The 20,567-nt window shown below is 35.0% G+C and overlaps 1 protein-coding gene and 1 long non-coding RNA gene across 4 annotated transcripts; one reads left to right on the top strand and one right to left on the bottom strand.

Moving 5' to 3' along the window:
* Positions 1-588: 588 nt before the first annotated feature.
* LOC105223856 (high mobility group protein Z) lies at positions 589-20,410 on the bottom strand. Of its 3 annotated transcripts, XM_049451941.1 has the most exons (4): positions 20,019-20,382; positions 4,262-4,346; positions 3,101-3,341; positions 589-1,874 (listed from the first exon to the last, which is right to left on the bottom strand). In XM_049451941.1, exons 3-4 carry the CDS (start codon positions 3,251-3,253, stop codon positions 1,689-1,691), a joined length of 339 nt encoding a protein of 112 aa, XP_049307898.1. In that variant the 5' UTR covers positions 3,254-3,341; positions 4,262-4,346; positions 20,019-20,382; the 3' UTR covers positions 589-1,688. The 3 variants fall into 3 exon arrangements, with proteins under 3 accessions (XP_049307898.1, XP_029405128.1, XP_019844976.1); XM_029549268.2 differs by lacking the exon at positions 4,262-4,346 and having other exon boundaries at positions 20,019-20,410; XM_019989417.3 differs by lacking the exons at positions 4,262-4,346; positions 20,019-20,382 and adding an exon at positions 14,243-14,691.
* LOC125777336 (uncharacterized) lies at positions 14,872-16,626 on the top strand. The gene is made up of 2 exons (XR_007422249.1): positions 14,872-16,446; positions 16,524-16,626. It is a non-coding gene; the product is annotated as an uncharacterized LOC125777336 (long non-coding RNA).
* Positions 20,411-20,567: the final 157 nt, after the last annotated feature.

Raw genomic sequence — 20,567 nt, forward strand, 5'->3', positions numbered from 1 at the left:
GAAAAACTTGGATTCTTTGTGAATTAATACATTTTAATATTTATTAATTTTTTTTTTATCTTTTTTTTTAATTTCTGGCTCAAATCTACATTTATTTATATATATATATATATATATATATACCTTTCTCAATATATTAAATTCATGAACTATCATTTTTTCTCTGATTTGTATTGATTGGTTCAAGATTTTGCTTTAAATATTTGCTTAAATATTAATATTTGTTTAATTATGAACTTTAATTTAAAAATATCCTTATAATGCTGCTGTGTTGCTTTCAATATACATACATTTGTTATATGAATTATTTGCAACAAAATTTGCAAAAAGACAAATATGAAAATGTTTTCTTTTTTTTTTGCTTTTTCTAAAAACTTGTCTACACCTTAATAAGTCCATTTTCAGATAATTTTGTATGCACGTGTTTATGTGTCTCTGTATAACTTTTTGTTTGCTACTTTTCGTTTCGCATATACAATACACAAATTTTTGTTGTTGTTCTTTTTTTTTGTTGTATCAATGCTTGCCTCAAATTTTTATCTTTTCCACGCTTATATGAAAATACACAATAAGTTAAATGTCTTTAGTTTATTTTTTTATATATATTTTGTTTATTTCATTTTGTTTTTTATTACTGGTTTTGTAAGTTTCACATTACATCAAGTAAATTTACAAAACATAACTAAAACGAACTTACAGTAAAATGTGGTGAAAAATGAAAGGAGAGAATTTCTTTAAATATTAACTAGATAAAAAAATATTTAGTCAGAAAACAGCGATCATTGTAGTATATAGTTAGCAGTAGATAAGAGAATTTATATTTTTAAAATATAAATATAGGGTAATCGAAAAAGTCTTATTCGTTTCAGCAAAGAATCGCATTGACTTTTTCAAAGATAGGTCGACCAGGGCGAGGTGCATCTTTCACGATGCTACACGAACTCATACAGCATCGCCTCTGTAAGCTTCACAAATTTCATTGGTGGCTTGCGTGGCATTTTTCCCTTTTTTATACAAAAATTTCAAAATATTGCAAATTTCTGCATTATTTTCACTCATTTTTGAACAGCTGTAACTTTTCCTGTTTACTTTGGAACGTACCTTGTATTGACAAAATACGAAAAGAGTTTTTCGACTACCACATAAAAATGTCAAGTTTTCACTACATATAAATGTATGCACATGCAAGAAAAATCGCATGATTTTCTAATACATAATTAATTTATATTTTACAATATAAAATTAAAGTATACCATACTAAAAAATATATAGGAAATCATTTGAAGGAAAATCAAAATAAGAAAATTAATTCAGTTGGAAGGAATACAAAAATGTTTGTTTTGCTATTTGTTTTCCTCTTATGTGGTTTGTCGTATTTGTAACGTTTTAAAAACTGGAAACTTTATGTACTTGTATTACTTTTACGGCTATTTTATTTTTAAGTAAAGTTTTTTTTTATTTTTTGTATATATTTTTTTTTTGTATTTTCTTTCTTGTTTTTGTTTTGTTGAGTGCATATATGTATTTGTATGTATGTATAACTAAAGTTACCCATCAATGTCATCCGTAAATATGTATACATACATTTGTATATGCCACTTAAAATTACTTTAATAAAATATTTAAAACTTATAGTTTAAGTTTTCGTCACTCCGCTAAACGCCAGTAACTCGTCAGCGCGCCAGCGCTTAGTCACTCTCATCCTCTTCTTCTTCATCGGATGTATCTTTCTTCTTTGTCTTCTTGATGGGCTTCGCGGCGGGCTTGCCTTTCCGCTTCTTGGCAGCACCGGTGTCTGTGCCACCGTTGGCCTCATACTCTTTGACGGCCTTGTTGTACTCTTCCTTCATTTTCATTGCTTTCTGTTCCCATTCCTGTTGATAGCGAAATGAAACGACACCCGTTTAGTTTATGTGTATGCAAATTTAAATTATGCAAATTTTAAATAATAATATATTTTTTTGGTGTTTGTTTTGTCGGGTCCATAGATGTTATGCAATGATAAACAAGATATTAGTAAACTTGACACCATTACACCGAACCCTTTTGTTGTGACATCTCGCGAGAATTGTCAATTGTTTTGAGCGCTGCAGAATATGTTGTTGTTCATTCTGTACGCCCAATGTTTGGAATTCCTTTTTTATTTTTTTTTATTTGTTTTTTCGTATTGTTTTATAGTTTTTTTTTTGTTTTTTTTTTCTTATTTTTTATTTTTTTTTTATGTTTTTTAGGTTTTTTTTCTTTTTTTTTTGGATTTTACATTAGCTTGTTATATGTTAATATAGCTTTTTTGGCGAAAAGCTCCCTCGCTTTATTCATGGTAACTATTACTCGCAGTCGTGTTTTCCCTGCGAACCACAAAATAAACTCTTTACACCGAGTCTCTGCCTCGGCGCATCCTCTGTTTTGAAAACTCCTGTACCCGTTCAGTTCTCTGAGGGTTGTTCTACTCTTCAAAATTCTGTTTTCTTTTTCACGTGTTAACGCACTAAAAATGAAACGAATATCAGATCTTCTATTTAACCTTAGCATATGTTTATTCTGACTGACTCAATTGATTTATATCAATGCTATATATGTGAAGCTGTTTCATACCAACTGTACTCATCGAATTAGGTCCCTGGCTGTCCTATATATATTCTGACTGATACTAAAAATTGGTTGAACTTTATCCTCTTCATATTTTTGTCATATCTATCTCACTTGTTCAAAATGCCCTGCAATCAATCTGTATTTTCCTATTCGCTTTTTTGCACTACAATGAAGTATGTGAATAACAGAGACTCTTATACTACTGTTATTGGTCATGGGGTCATGTTATGCTTAAGCATAACGTTGACACTCAAGCATGTTCCAAGTGAAGTAGTATTTTTAGTTCTCATCCTCACCTTATAATCAATGTATATGTGCACAGGCAGTAGACGACGCTAAAAATGGTAACATTTGGCGATGTTACCTTTTAGCCGTCGAGATACACCTGTTTTGGATTTTAGTCGCCTCTTACGACAGGCATACCTTACCGCGGGTAAATTCTACCGCCCCCTAACCCGCTGGGGGTCGTCGTTTAGTACATATATTATTTGAATTGTTTTAAACTTACAGATTTGTCTTTCATGCCACGCCATAATTCACCACCACGTTTGGCAATATCTGTGACTTTGCTGCCGGGATTATCTTTCTTGATCTGTTCACGATTCTCATTCAGCCACAGCATATAAGCTGACAGAGGACGCTTTGGACGTTCACCGGCCATATTTTGAATATTTGTTGGGATTGTTCAAATTTGGAGACGTTTAGTACAAGTTATTAGCACAGCTAATTGGGCAAATTGGCAATTTCAACTGTAAGAAAAGAACATATATTAATTTTCATTTTAAGTGCATATGTATTTATGTACAATATGAATAGTGTTAATAGTTACAAGGATTGTGGTTTTTATGGCCTTTGCTTGTGTATACGCAAGTAGTTATACATAAGTAGGCGCGGGTGTATATGTATACATAAGTATATGTATATGTCATCGTGTTAAACTATTATTGCAGTTTATCATTATATGTAAGTACATATGTATATACATACATATACAAATATGCATATAGTAGTTGTATAGTCATTAAACCCTTATGTGATAGCATGTAATATACTTTTGTTCATTAGAGTTTTCGAAGTTACCTAATTAGCTACCCAAAAATACATGTGATAGGTATATAAGTATGTAGGTAAATATATGCACACACATGCCTAGTTAGGTATTTATAATCAATCAGGTGCACATGAATATTATATTATTTTAATTATTTATATGTACTTTTGTAAGTGTTTGTATACATATGTATATATGTATGTACATAAGTATGCTTCAAATGCTTTGAGTTTGGCCATATATCGTGTAGCTGTAAAAGCAGCAGAGATCTCACCGGCTCTTGCTATAGATGTGGAGAAAAGGGGCATGCCGCAAAAGGATGCAGCAGGGAGCCACTATGTCTCTTATGCCCACATGGGACAAATAAGCACCCGACTGGTAGCTTTAGCTGCCCAGCTTATAAAAAGGCTGCCGCAAGACCGCAAAGATGAAGTGCCTTCAGTTAAATCTGAACCACTGTTCGGCAGCCCAAGCACTGCTGGCGAAAACCGCCTTGGACCTTAACACAGACGTACTTACAGTTTACTCACCTTTGTGGTTCTCAATAAGATTCAACAGTTCAATCAAAGATGGCTCGCGCCATCTCTATGCTGCAATTCAAAGGTCGAGATACTTAACTGCTAAACTGCGCAAGGTTGACGATTCATCCATTCAACAGAATAGCCCTTGACCGTCTTCTGGCAGCCAGATAAGCAGTCTGACACTGTAAATGGAAGGGTTAGATGTAATAAAGTGCCGAAGCTGAATTTCAAAGCTAATAATTATTACGATATGATTAACTGGAAGACTATTACCTTGACTGTTCCACCAGTTCTTTGTTCAGTTTCTAACGAAGAACTCATAAAAGGGCTGTCGGGAGACACTGCAGAGGTATGGAAATTTAGTGAATTCCCCTCTGACACCGTGACAGTCGAGAGAACCGTCAAACTGGTGACAGAGGCATCTTCTAAAGTTATTGGCCCCCAATCTCGTGATCGTTTTATACGCTCTACACTGAAATCTAGGCAACAAGTGCCAAAGTTTAGTACAAAATCTGATTTTATCAATAAATTTGACACAGATTCAGACTAAAACAAGCCTGACATATGGTTGGTTGGTTGGGTTGGGCTTGGGAGGAACCCGAAGAGCAGGCACATCCACGCGGTGGGTTCTGGGTGACCAATACAGGTTAGCTGAGAGCTGCAACAATTTTCACCTTGCGCTGTGGCGCGCCGCCTTTTCGTTCGTATCTCGGGAACGGTTCATCCTACGGCCATGATCACATATACCATTTCGGTAGCAAATGAAATGACAAATAATTTTTGTTTTATACATTTTGCCATGAGATGCGTATTTCAGGAGCTAAGTAGACAATTTCACGATTTTAGGCGAATTTCGGCCGGAGTTGAATATGCAATCCGATCTCAAAACAAAAAGTTGCATTGGAATCAGGAAGTACTAAGGCAACTTTTCCGCACTATTAGAAATCCCGAATCGAAAAAAGTCCGGAATCGACCCACCCTAGTACATACGTATAAATATGCGGATATAAACCTGGTGTTCGAGTATAAGCTCAATAATGGCTTTATTTGGGCAAATATTACTTACATTTAGGAATAGAAAAATATTGATCTGGAAAAATTGATTTTTGAAAGACGGCTATTTTTATAATTAAAAAAAAATGCAGAAAATCCCGAACGAACGAAAAAGTTCGAAAAAGAAATTTAAGAAAGTATAAAGGTAAGGTTTGCGTGGCCACGAGTGTACATACATAACTTCCCAGCTTTTATTAATCAAATCGAACAGGCAAGCATCCAGTTAAAAGCTATGTAAACATAGCAAAGAAATTTCCAACAGGGCGTCCCTTTACATAGTTTTGCAAATAAATATATAACATGTATGTATGTATGTATATATATTTCAGTTACATTACAGCTATGTGTAACTAATGATGGAATGCACATATGTACATACATATGTATAGTTCAGGTAAAATGAAACACTATATAGTCAGTGAACTATTGATTATACTGAAATAAAATAATTAATGAATATTTCTCAAAGAACACGCCAATAATTCTAGTGCGTAAATCACAGAATTATTTTTACTGCTGTTGTTTTTGAGTATTTTGCATTTCTACTCATGTTGCCAAAAGCAAAACAAAGAAACAAAGGCTGACATGCCCTGAGCAGTGTTTCCCAAATAATTTTTTAATATTAATTTTAATTGCTAAATTTTACTTGAGTATTGCATTTGCGAATTGGCTCACAAATGTGAATAGTATTTATTATGTACAATGTATGTATGTACATATGTATATGTATACATACTATGTATATTTATTATGTATTTTAATTTTAACATAACAAGAGAATTTAACGTGACGACCACTATTTTGTGCAGGTTTGTGTAATCGCTCTAATCTTATCATATTTGGTCATAGATTAGATTAAAGATGCTTATAAAATTCTACGCATCTACATATGTATGTACATACATATGTATATGTATGTATATTAATAATTATAATTTTTAACTTTTCATAAAAAAAAAATTAGCATATCGGCCACTTCGTACCATCAAATCTAGTGTGTGCGCCCTTTTGATTACATTTTCCCCACATTTTACGCCAAAATATTATACTAAAAACATTTTATGAAGCTTTGCAAACTGAGGTAAGTAGCGAGCGAGCAAAATGACATAGCAATCAACGCACACATACAATAAAGTTATTCAGCCAACAACGGCAGCAACAAATTATCATGAATAGCAACAATAAATTGTCAAATATGGCACACAAAAACAAACGCACACCAATACAAACCCATAAACATTCACACACGCACATACATACATACAAACGCAAGTAGCGGTAACTGTGTATTTGTTCGCATACAAGTGTGCATCCGTAGTGGCATAAGCTCATAAAGGCTGACAGCGCCAACGTCGACCGCGCGACGTCAACGTCCAGTCAGTTTGGGGTCGACGCTGTCGCAGTCGCTGCCACGCGCCAGTGTGTGTTTGCTGCCAACGTCATTGTTACTGACGTAGCGTATACACAGAACAGAAAAATGCTAGCGACAGTCGTCGTACATATTCGTAGTTGTCGCGACGCGTCATGCTTGTCGTCGTCGTGTCACTCATACGCCTGCGTGTACTGGAATGGGTAAAGTACCAGAGGCGGCAGAGCAGCAAAAGCAAACGTAGCGTAGCCTAGCTGTTGAGTTGGATCTGCCCGTTGGTTGTAGGAGTGTGTGTGTGTGTGCAAATGTATATGTGAGTGCTTGCGGTTGTATTTGTTCGCATCGGCATTGGTGTTGATGTTGGTGCTGCGTGCTGATTATGGATTTGCCATGTCTGCTGTGTGTTGGCGTTGGAGATTTTGAGCTTGTGCGCAATGCCAGCATTTTGGGGTAGATACTTTTGCAGGGATTTGCGCAGTGGACAGTTGCTTCTATGCTTTTGTATGCGAGCACAAATCGTTGGGCCATATGCATATATGTATGTATATAAATACATATGTACATACATATACGATATGCGTTTAAATAAGTAGGTATCTTTTTGGCGCTCAGCGTTACATACATGCAAATACTGGAAAAATATATACATATGTATGCATGTAGTTATGCAGGCGCCTACAAGTAGATATGTATTTAAATGACGACGTTTGAGTGTTTTTTCTCTAAAACATAGGAATACAATTTAAATACATGCATACATACAGATACATACATATGTATGCGCGCTTTCAAGCTGTCGGCCACGTCTTCACTAACACCAGCAAATAAATCGATGTTTGTTGTTGTAGTTGCAGTGGTTACAGTTTGTTTTTGCTGCAGTACAAACAGCCAAACACACAATACATGCATAGCACTCATAAAATTGTGTAATTACTTTCCCTTGCGAGTATCATAAGCAAGCAATATTTGTATACAGTGGGTGTAATGGCACGCCGTCTACTTATTACTCAGCCGTTGTTAATATTATATTTTAAATTTTATTAATTTTATTTTACTAATTTTTTTTTTCTTTTATAATTTTTTTGCTTTTTAATTAATTTTTAATTATTTGTGATTTTTTTATATCAAATTTATTTGTTCTTGTTTTTAGTTTTTGAAGTTTTTATATTTGCTAAAAAAAAGTAAATAAATGCTGTTAAAATGTTTTGCGCGTCTGTGTCTGTGCGCACATTTATTGCTCACAGCTATCGTTTAACGCTTAGCGAGGTACAGTTATGCGCAATAGAGCACGCAAAAACTTGCTTGCAGACATATACCAACTTACGGATATACGCACATGGGCGTTAAGTTAAGTTTGGTGCTAAATTTTGTACTAAATTTTCTTCCCATATTATTTAGCTGCGCATGCTCGCCCTAACGTTACATACTGTCATGCACATGAACTCTGGCATATTACTCATACGCCATGTCGCACAGTTAAGGCTTGCAATAAATTGGTAGTTGCATGTAATATATGAATTTATCGCATGCTATATTATTATTTCTGTTATTTGTAATATCATTTCATGTTTAAGCATCATTTAAATATGGATACATACAAGCAGCTATATATGCATGGTATATTCAGCAAACTAGCTGCAGACTCCCTCAGGCAAAACAAAAGTACTTGCAGAAAAATGTAATTGCAATGAAAAAGTTGCTTAACTACAAAGTTGTAATATTTGCGGTTTAATGGCGGCTGAGTCCGTTTTTCGATTGATATGTTTCACGACAGCCAAACCATTCACAGGCAGTCAAGCAGACAGCTGAGGGTTACTCGCCTAAAAGTCGACTCATCAACACATACAGCTACAAGCAATCATCCAAATGTATGTATGCAAGCATGTATGCATGAAAAGTTATTCAAATAACTGAAAGTCGCCATTGTGGCAGTGCTAGTAATGCTCAGCATTTGCTTGAGGAAATTTTTCTTCAAGCACGGAACAAATGCAATGCTTAAAGGAGTTACATGTAGCCTTCAGTTTTTGGTGTGAGTTATTATTTGACTTGCTTTGAATTTCTTATGTACATACTTACATATGTAGAAAGGCAAAGTTGAAAGTGTAAAATGTTTCTTTGTTGGTGAAATGCATTGAAGAAACTGGCAGGCTACTAGCATATGCTTAGATACTAAAAGATATCGTTGCAATAGCAGTCGACATTTATTTGAAATAAACGCAGTTGAGTATAAAACGAACGTTGATGTTTCAATTTACAACAAAGCATATTATAGCAAATGCGTATTTTATAAAATTTTGAACGTGGGAGTACATAAGTGAGGTTAGGTGAGATTATTTATTTGATTTTATATATCTGAATATGGTATAGAAAACTTTTTTATTTGACAAATGATCTGTATGTTATTCGTCATATAGTATTGTAAGAGGTAAAGCAACAATTTTCGAGCATATTGTTCAGTTTGAACGACTATAGCATATAGACGCCATATAAACTGACCAAAGCAGCCACTGTTAAGGATTTTATGGTTTCGGTGCAGTCAAAATTAACTCTTATTTTTGTTTTTGTGGAAAATATTGGAAACAAATATTTCTTTAAACCTGCTATTGGTGGTGAAATTACTTGCACCAGCGTTTCATACGAATAATAGGATAGTTTGGTGGTGTTTTAAATGGAAAAAGATTATTATATTGGGTAGTCGAAAAAGTCTTTTCGTATTTTAGATGTCGTTGCAGTGGTATAGTGTGGAAAGTTGAGATTTTAAGCTTCATTTAATATTTTCAAATAAAAAATCGATTTTTATAGCTTGCAGCAACTTTGCGAGATATGTATGTATATACATACATTTGTATAAGTATTCTTTAGCTTATGAAATATTAATAATAAATTATCTATTGCTACATAGCTTTCATTTAAAGTATGTCTGTACGTATAAGTCACATGGCAACCCTGCTACCTCATATTCCCCAACTTTTTGCGCAGTTTGCTATAAATTCGTTCATATTTTAGCTATAAGAATGCCTTATAGTCATCACCTTACACTCAAAAGCAGCCATTACTAAACTTACTTCACGCCAACAAACAAAAAATAGCGATAAGTGTATATAAAGATTGACAGCAAATAATAAAAAAATAAAAAATTGACATAACCGCGATAACACTCTACAAAGTGACTTGACTCAAACTCTCCAAAATAAATATAACGCGAAAAAGTGTATATACATACATATAGTACATACATATGTATATGAGCAGTACATGTAATTTCACTATAAAGTGTATGCGCCGCATGCAACGAGTGCTATATAAGAATCAGTCAACGAGCGATAATGGTTCACAAAATACACGATCGCTGAATAAACAGATACACTTCGCTGAGTATATGTCGTATAGAATAGAAAAGCGTCGATTTGAAAAACAATTTGCGCATATATAGTATACACCTCAAGCACTTTGCGGGGTAGTCGGTGTTAGTGTGGTGAATAAGTGGTAATGGCGCGCAAAATACCACACAGTGCACACCCCCTTTTAACACAATATTCACGGTTTCAAAAACAATGTACACACACATAGATACAGCTAAATATATGTAAACCTGCAACGTGTGTACATATGTATATACATAGATGTGTTTGTACATACTTTAATATGGCGAACGTGATCGCCGAGCAATCGCTGCGATATTTGCGCAAACAATAAGCAAACGCTGCGGAGGAAGGTGTTTAGCTTAAGGAAAAAAAATATGCTTACGTTATGAAAAGTGAGTGCGCGTTTAAACGGCACAAAGTCTACCACTGCTCATATAACGATTTTTTAAGAGCCTAACTTTGTGTCAGCGCTTGTGTGGCACTTGTCATTAAACGCGGTTTTCTTTTAAATTATTTTATGTTTTTGAGATCGAATTGTGAAATTTTAAGCATTATAGGCAGATATGTACTTATGTCTAAAGAGAGTGTATACACACAGTACATTAATGTGAGTGTTTTACGTGAAAATACGTTACTTGTGCTGTTATCTTCTCTCTCTCATATAAGTCGGTTCTATGACAGCAAAAAACAGCCTGTTAAATTATGTCTGCTGAAACTATTTTCCAAAAATTAATTTTTGTCAATGTTTTATGCCGCTACCACAACAACATAACAACAACAATATTAGTTTCCTTACTAAATAAATCGCTTAAACATTGCTGCATCACGGCACATGCTATATGTTTCTACCATAATGCAGCACAGCAGTTGTTTATGCAGTTCCTAATTAACAAAAGGCCTGTTAGGCATAATGCTAAAAATAGTTATTGCTAGCAAAACATTTGTACGATTTTACACGTGCGCAAATTCATTAATTCAAAGCATTTATTAACTTAGGTTTTTGCTTTGAGAATGTTTGAAAATATTTACATATTTACGGTGTCAATTAAGTGTAACGATAAGGAGCAAATAAGGCGGTAATACAAACAATATTTTGGTAAAAATAATAATTTTTTTTTATCAAGTTGCGCCACTTTCTACAGTTCAATTTATCGCTTATTTTATAGTTGAAACTTATCAACGCGTAATGTTAGCCATTTTTATCAAAAAAAACTTGTTATATTTAGCTTTCAGCTAATGAAATATTTAACAATTCTAAAATTGAAACTTAAATGTCGGTGACACGCATTCTAAAGTATATCAAAAACGTATTTTAACCAATATGTTTTATACATACATACATAAAAGCGCATGAAGAAGCAAACACATATGGGTTGTGAATAAGTATACAGTAGGTATTTGTCGGTACCAGTTGAGATTGAGTCATGGTAGTGGAAAAGGTATGCGAGATCTTCGTGTACACGATTGTATTCTATACAGACGAAATTTTCGGTACACACATACAATGGTAAACAATTTTTGGCGCCATTTCTACAAATGTTGAAGAATGCATGTGGTAGCACATGTTGGCGACTTCATGATACATTTAAGGAATTGTGTTTTATTTGCTGATAGTGCTACATTTTATAAGCATATCTTAATAAATATTTATAATTGGCGGTTTTTAGATTGTGTTCAACCACTAAAAAATATCTAAATATTTGTTTAGGGAATTTTGTTTGCGGTCAAAAAGCTAATTAGCAATTGCTCAGCAATTAATTATATTTTTAATTAAATAAAAATTATTTATTAAAGGGTTACTGGGACCATTTATATTTATAAAATATTGCTTGAAGTGTTTAGAATATAAAATATGTTTATATTTGCAATCAAATCAGCAATAACTATTTAAAATATATTTATGTATATATTTTAATGCAAGCAAATCAAATATATTGTTATGCAGTGTTGCATGGCAGGCTTAGTGAACAATTACTAGCATAATAGTAAAATTTTATAAAATTGGTGTTGAAAATTTCAACTTTTTGTTTATTTTTTGACCTTCAATATTCTTAAATTTGTTTGCTTAGTTGACTATCTACAGCAGTGATTTATGTGATGAAATCTTTAACGATAAGATTTTTGTTAGTAGATAAAAATAACTTTTTGCGCTTGCATATTGATTGTTTGTGTAATTTGTAATCAATATTTAGTCAATAAAAAGTTTGTGGTTATAAAATCAATGTGGATCGCTGCCAACGTGAGCTGCGTTCTCATAACAACAGCAAATTTTGGTGGCAGTAATGTTATAGAAATTCGAAGACTATTACAATTTTGTGTGAAAATGTTTTTTTAATTTACTTGAATAAATAATATATGCAGGAATATTTTCTGTTATTTAGACTAGATATTATTTTGGGTAAAAAGTACTTGTAGATTATTTTTTTGTTAGTATTATTATATTTTTAAAGCCAAGTTATTTTAACTAAATGCATTTAAATTTTTTATTAAGTAATTATTTTTGTATAAAAAAAAAATTTTATTAATTATTAATAATTGTTTTATACTAAATAATTTTTTTATGCATTCATTTATTATTTTTTTTAGGTATTGTTTTTACCACATTTTTTTGTATTAAATTTATTTTTACAAAATATATGTATACTTAATGTACAAGTATCTAGCTAGTAATCCAGAAGTCGCGTGTATTACGTGTAAAATCAATCAATCAATGGTCTTAATTATGTGCAATCAATTATAATTTTTAATATAATCTGGAAATTACAAAATAAGTACTCTCCGAGATTTTGCAAGTCTCTCATTTTTTTGTTTGATTTTTAGTATTTATTTCTTAGTATTTTAGCTAATTTACTTTAATTTTAAATAATATGTGCAATCAATTTTTTATATAATCTGAAAACTACAAAATAAGTACTCTTTGAGATTTTGCAAGTCTCATATTTACTAATTTTTTTAGTATTTATTTTTCAATATTCTATCTAATTTTTGCTTCAGTACTTATTTTCCAATATTTAAGTCGGTATTTTTGATTATTTTAGCTTTATTATTATTAGTACTTATTTTTTAATATAACAGTTTTTTAGTATTTACTATTCAATTATTTGTGAATTTTTTTAGTATTTCTTTGTCAAGAGTTTGGTTAATTTTTTAGTAATTATTTTTCATTAATTTAGCTAAGTTGATTAACTATTTTTCAATATTTTATTAATTATTATAAAAAGATATGCGAGCACATTTTTAGTTAGCAATTATTTTTTTTATATTTTATGAATTTTTTTTAGTATTTCTTTGTCCTCTTGGCTTGGATAATTTTTTATTATTTTTTTAAATTAATTTTTTAGTAATTACTTTTCAATATTTCAGTAAATTTTTGATTATTTATTTTTCAATATTTCAGCTACTATTTTTCGCAGCATTCATTATCAATATTTTAGTTAATTTGTATTCACATTAATTTTTCAATAATTTAAATTTAATTTTTTGTGTATATTTAGTACGTACCTACTGGTTGTACATTTGTATGTAATCATGTACAAATTTTCAATTTTTTTTTAATTTCAGTGATTTGCTTAAACGTATTTGTTCTTTTTTTACCCAACAACTGTGCGCATTAATTCAAATCTGTTGATACTTTTGTTGTTAACGATAGCGCCATTGCGCCAATATGGTGATTGGAATCTGTGCAATTGCCATTGTAAAGCGATACTTTCGTTTCCAACGCACTGTTGTTGCAACAAATATGTGCTGTTTTTGCATAAAACTCGGCGAGAAATGTGCCAGGCTGTATGCATGTAATTTTTACTTAGATAGATAAATATTTACATACATACATGCATACACACATACTTAGATACATACGAAATTAAGTGCAAAATTAGCCTTCTAACTTGCCATGCACTCTTCCTGACATTTTCAATTTATTAGAATATTACAAAAACCGTTAATGCTTTTCAATATACTAAATTGCATAGTTTTATGTATGTATGTTTGTGCACATGCCTAGTTTTAGCACAAACGCTATACAGTCAGTACAGATGAACGCGTTGCTGCTCATTGCTCGCCAACATATGAATATATAGTAGCTATAGTATGTATTATTGGCGCACAGTGTAACAAATAACTTTAATTGCACTTAAATTTAGTACACCACACTTTCTACTTAACTTCTTAATTTGTTTAAATAAATTGTAAATAATTTTTAACCAACCACAATGACACAAAATACTCTACAGTTATATATATAAAATGATAAAACTTGTGAAATTTTCAGTGTTGAAAAAAAAAAACTCACTTGAAGCACTGCGTGTGTTCGCCTAGCGTTGAGATCAAAACGACAAAACGTACTGTGCCCACGGTGGCTTAGGAGACTTTCGTACTGCCTTGTGTAGTACTGGCGATATGAATACGTAGCAGCAGCAGCAGCGCCAGTAATACAGCAGTAGTAGAAAATACACTTGAACACAGCGAGTATATGCAGGCCACCACAGTGGTTGATTTCTTCGTCGTTGCTTCGCTGGCTGGCTATATGGCTGTATGGCTGGCTGGCGTACGTTGCTACTTCGACGCTATTATCACTTTATGGCGCTGTATGGCTCTGGCTTGCTTGTTAGCTGAGTCGTTGAGTCGATTCTCACACAGAACGAAGCATTAACGAATACAGTATGAAATACAAAATACTTTGGTTTGCCTTGCTTTGGCTGCGCTGTGCTTGGGTTTATATGAACAGCGAAGAAAATTTTATACACTGCTGCTACTGCGGCTATTGCTACTACTCTGATTGCTGCTGATTGCCCTGCTGCCTTTGCCGTTGTCGTTGTCGACGACATTAAACGATTCTGCATAGGTACATACACTTGGGCTGCCTTGCCTGGCTGGCTGACTGCCTGCCTGCGTGCCTTGTGTACTGCGGCAGCAAGAAGAACAAGCAGCTACACAGCAATATACAGTTGAGTCGAGTCAAAAAGCAACCACTACACAGACCAGCAGAGACTTCGTGCATGTCTGTATGTCAGCAGTTGCCACTAGGCGTACGGGCCGGCAGCAGATATAACGCATACACACTTTCACATACATTTAGTTATGCAAACATACGAACATGTACGTGCTGACGACCAGCGTCTAGAGCGACTATAGAGGAGAAGTGAGTGACATACTATAATAATACATACATATTTACGTGTAGAGAGGCCATCAAGGCAAGAGCAGCAGCGTCGATATTAGTAGTGGCAGCTGCAACAACAGCACCGGCAAAGCAAAAGTATAGCTGACATGGTTGTGCGATATAGCTGGCCTGCCTTTGGCTGCTTTTAATATGGCTGCCATACGAACGAGCTAACGAACCAGCAAGCCGGTGAACTAACGAACGGCCATACGAATACGGCAAGCAAATTTATATACATGTACATACATACGTCTGTATGTAAACGCACATTTGTAGCGCTGCTGACTGATTTCGATACATTTCAACTCAATTCAACTCGTGGTAAAGGCGATTGTAGAGCAAAGCACCACTGCTAAATCGAAATGGCGAGCTGGCTGGCTGACTGACTGATTGGCGGTCTCGCCGAGCGTCTGACGCACCGAACAGCCCGACAAATTGACATTGTGACTGCTTTGACTGGCTTGTTGGCTGTACTCTACGACTGGTGTAGATACAAGTATGCAGGCAGGCAGGCAGTGCCAGTAAAGTAAGTAGATTTCGCTCGATCGTATACAAAAACGGTTGATTCGTGGTGTGAGAAATGGTAGTCATTTGAAGGGTACTATGTGAATTTTGCCGGGGTACTGGATTGCAGTGGTGGGGCAAGGCGGCGGTATGAGTTAACGAACAAATATGTACATATGTATGTATGTGCGCCAGCGAGCAGGCTGGTTAATATTAATAACAACAACAACAAAAACGATTGCAAAAACAACGGTTTAACATAAAAAACAACAAGAACAACAAACATACTAAAGTAGCAACGCATACAGCTGTCGTATAATCAGCCGCCTCAGTACAGTACTGTGCTACAGCAATGAGCTGACTGAAGCAAAGATAGCAACAATAAAAAACACAAGCACATTTTGCACGAAGCTCACAACTACCTATCTACATATGTATGTACATACATAGCATATACTATACATATCTACATGTACTATATGGAATCGAATGAGACGAAGCGTTCGACGACCGCCTATCTACCCTCACGCAGCAAATGTCCCACAGCGTCGTGCAAATAACGTCTGTACCGAAAACTCAGCAAGCAGCTGCCGACTCATTGACAAAACGAACGAATAAACACCACATACATGTATGTATGTATATAGTTATGCTCACGAATGGGTGGCGTTTTGGCTCTGCATGAGAAAAATATACATATATTTCTGTACGTCGTTGCTCTTGCAGTGCGTTGCTGTTGACGTTTATCACACTGGTGGCGTGCACATTAAGCTGATGGCTTCGTATGAAAATCGGCCATTGCACTGTGTGTCGTTCATATGAAATGTTTGGTGAGTTTTTTTGACACCGTTCCAATATCCTGACACGTTAGTGTAAAATCGTTTATTGAGTCGCCGATATATTTTAGACAACCAAGTAAACAACCAGACAGTCGACTACCAGATAGGTAAGTAGCCAGTTAGTCAGCTATCGCGGGAAAATCTCTACCAGCGCATGCATTCATGTTCATATGTACTACAGTATACAGTACTTGGTATGTGGGAATGTGGAGAAGTACGCATGCACATGAGATTGTTTATTAGTTGCCGGCATCGGTACCGGTAGTTCGAGCGCAGCACATGCTAATGATTTTATACCGGCTAAGCGCGCGTTACTCAGCATATCCATCGGATGGACTGGCCGACATGTGGAGTTAAAAGTCTTTGACTTGTGAGGTTTATGAGTACTACATATATTCAGGAAATTTGTGTCACAAACACTTAGTGGCGTGTGTTTTTTTAAGTGTATCAATGGCTTTAAGTAATTGCAAGAAGATTTGTTATTTTTTGAGTAGTTGTTCGTTTGTTCTTGGTTATGCTTGGTACCAACCAGTGCTAACGGAAATCGATTAAATTAGTCCATAATTTGTATGTACATATGTACATACTATGTGAGTAAATATTCGGTAGTGTGTTTATACCTTTTATATTTTTAATATCTACTATAAGTATGTTACTTTTGTAATATTCACATATCTATTAGTTTATTATACACGATATTCCTGCTATTGCTGACAGCTTTTTGATGCTATCCGACAAATGAATATGGATCTATTGGTAATAGCTTTCTTATGCTATTCGACACATGGATATCGCCAAAAATGTTTAAATGTTTTCAGTGCAATTTTTGGAGTTTACTGTAAGTTTTTCGTGTTAAAATATACTCCAAGGTTACAGACCGCTGAAATGACTCTCCTTTTGGGAAAAAACTCTTTTATCTTCGATTTTGGATTCTGTTTCTATTAGATAAAAGACGTACTCTGCAATTTTGGTTATGCTTCAGACCGAATGTTGTCACCCTGTCAGAACTGTTATTTTGGCAATCCAACCCGGTATGGTTTGGTAAGTAGTGTTATATATGTACATACATATATGAGTTTAGTATGATACTAGCTCATATAGTTATATTCAATTTTTTTTGGACGGAATATCAACAGAACTGTAAAAACTTTTTGGAACTTAAAAAATACTATATACAAATACATATGTATATAAATATGACACAATATATATTTTTCACACAATTACTTATGGAATTTTTAATTAAATGATTGAATATAAAATAAATAAATACAGCAATTAAATTGTCAATATAAACTAGAATCTACACGCTGTTTACTATTCTATTGAATGTAGGTCAAGGTGATATATTAGCATCAATTAACACTAAGCCCATATGTGGTAGCCAGGCAAGGTATTACGTACGCACATGTGGCGCAAACGCCAATTCAAATATTAAAATTCATCGGTACGTAGATTTACAACGAAAACGATGCCATTCGAAATTGCATATACACTAATATCTATACATATACATATGTACATTGTATGTATTGCATTACTCTATTGCCCTTTGACCGGACTACAACCGTAAGATGCACATTCGAGCTGGCTTGCCTGGCGCACTAACTGTTTGGCGGAGTTAACAATGAAGTGCGTATTGTCATGAAGTACCTACTCCTACACACCATACTTTCATACCCGGGACAGAAGTTGGTACGTGTGTACGTCTAAAAATTTGCGCGCCCAAAGTATCTCGTATAAAATTGAAATATAGCCGTACAACGCATGTTTTCTGACAGTGGCGTCCATATTGTTGAACTACTTATGTATGAATTTGTGTAAATTTTGTCGCAACTCAGCATAAAATTACATACGCATGGGGTAGTAGTCGTGAGACACGACTGTAGTGGCGTTCAATGGCGAGACTTCACAGCGCTACTAGTCAGCGTTGCTTTTGCTGCCGCTGTCACTACGTTGCGTGTGAGTACTTTTGTTTTCAACAGCTCACATAGCTGTGTGTGTCTGAATTGTGCGATTAAGTCCAATATCAGTGTATTTGTGTGTTTGCATAAAAGCCACAAAAGTAGCAACGCCACTAGAGCAAGAGCACCGCGCTGGTTTTATCGAGGGAGGCTCAGCATAGCTGTGAGCATATTGTAATACATATTGATATCCGTAGGAAAATCAACGCAGAGCTTTGTTTCAGATTTGCTTTCACCCTTTCGAAATGAATTCACAATAAACAGATTTGTGTGTATGTATAGGTTTAAGATATTATGCTTATGCGCGCGCCCGTCACTTCTTGAACTTACTGGTGTGTGTTTTGGTGTAGCGACGCGCGGCTTCAAAGCATACTTTTGTACGCCGCGCGCGCATAAATGCCGTGAAGACGGCAGCAGCTCATAAAAATGTCGCTACTTCCTAGTGTGATTTGGTTCGGCATTTAACGCTTTGAAACGTTGTTTTTTGCAAATGTTACCATTTTGTATTCTCAGTCAATAAATTATTAAATTTAAATATTATATAGCTAAAAGGGGCATGAGAATTGTGGTATCTCTATACATGGCCCGCGCGCGCGCACTTTCCGTTTATTAAATAATCATGTTGGTTACTCGCCACGCAACTCTACATATAAGCGTATATACATATGTATGTATAACTGTGCTAACATGAACACCGCTATTGGCCTTCTTCCCCTGCGTTCCATTTGCTGTGCTTCAAAGTGGCGCCCTCGTTGATAGGCAAACATTGACGTTGCCGTTGCCGTTGACGTAAACGCAGACGTTAACGCTGCCGGTGTGAACAATCAACGCTCCACATTGCTTTCAACCGCGCTGTCGTCGCATTACCCCTCGCGCCCTTGCATTAAGCCGCCCTCCTCAATAATCACCTAGTTCCTAACCGCACTACTCCCGCTCCCACCATTACAGTACTAGTACAAACATACAAACTTGTATATGAAATACATATGTACACACACACACACAGTATGTAAATATGTATGTATAGCCCCTTGTACAGCGCAGCCCCCTCTGCACTGCACTACACCGCCCAAGTGCCTATACTCTCACACCATCTTACAGCTAAACTTTTTTATACGACGTAATTAACCACATATTTCAATGTACATTTATAGAAAATCTTCACATATTTGCTGCATTTCTTTTCAAAACACATTTTAAATTTCGCTTGTGGCTTTCAAAAAATAACGGTCTCTTTCAGCATTGTATGGGAAAATATGAAAAACGCGCGCGCTTAATTTTCTTACAGTACAAAATACAGCGGAATATATCAGAAACGAGAATATAATGCCACCATCAACGAGCAACGGTACTCGAACGAGACATATAACGAACAAACTCGCGCCAGTCAGCCACCTAGCCAAGTAGCGCCGTCCATGTTGAAATCTTCCAATATAATACGGCGGCGAGTATGAAAATTTCATAGAAAACCCACGCCAAATTGGGTCGTTTTCTTTCGCAATTTTTATGTAATAAAATGCAGCAAATTTGTGCGGTTTTATAAAAATTAAACACCTTGAACAATTTTTAATCGATGTTGGAAAAGCACTTTTCACTTACCTGTGGGAAAAAACGCTGAAATTTCGTTTTGAATTCACGCACTAAAATTTAATATTTCTTCTATACTTCCACTGGCTATGGCTGCCTTGTAGTTTTGCCTTGCGTGTTCACTTTAGATTTTATTCAATGCAGTTTAGTTGAGTTTGCCTTCGGTTTTTGGTTTTGCTTGCTTGCTTGCCTTTACCAGATACCAAGTGTTTCGTTCGCCAGTTCGCTAGTATAAAGTCGTTGCTAGTACCAGCCAGCCTATAGCAAGTCATTGTATCAGCCATACGGCCAGCCAGTTGAGTAGAGTACCAACGAAGGCAAACGAACGAGCATACGAACGAATGAAATACTCATCACACCACAGTCAAATGACCAGCCAACCACCAGCCCAGCCAGCCAATGTACGTTCGTACGTATGGGAGCACTCGCATATATATATACAAAATCGTTGAGGTAGCAGTAACGGGTTCACAGGGGAAGTGACGATATAACGTCACAGCAAAAGCAAATTTGGGCGGAGGGTTTGGTGGGCTGTAGTGGGGGGTTCATATGAAAACGCTC

This window comes from Bactrocera dorsalis, chromosome 3 (genome assembly GCF_023373825.1).
Source record: "Bactrocera dorsalis isolate Fly_Bdor chromosome 3, ASM2337382v1, whole genome shotgun sequence".
Classification (NCBI taxonomy): Eukaryota; Metazoa; Arthropoda; class Insecta; order Diptera; family Tephritidae; genus Bactrocera; species Bactrocera dorsalis.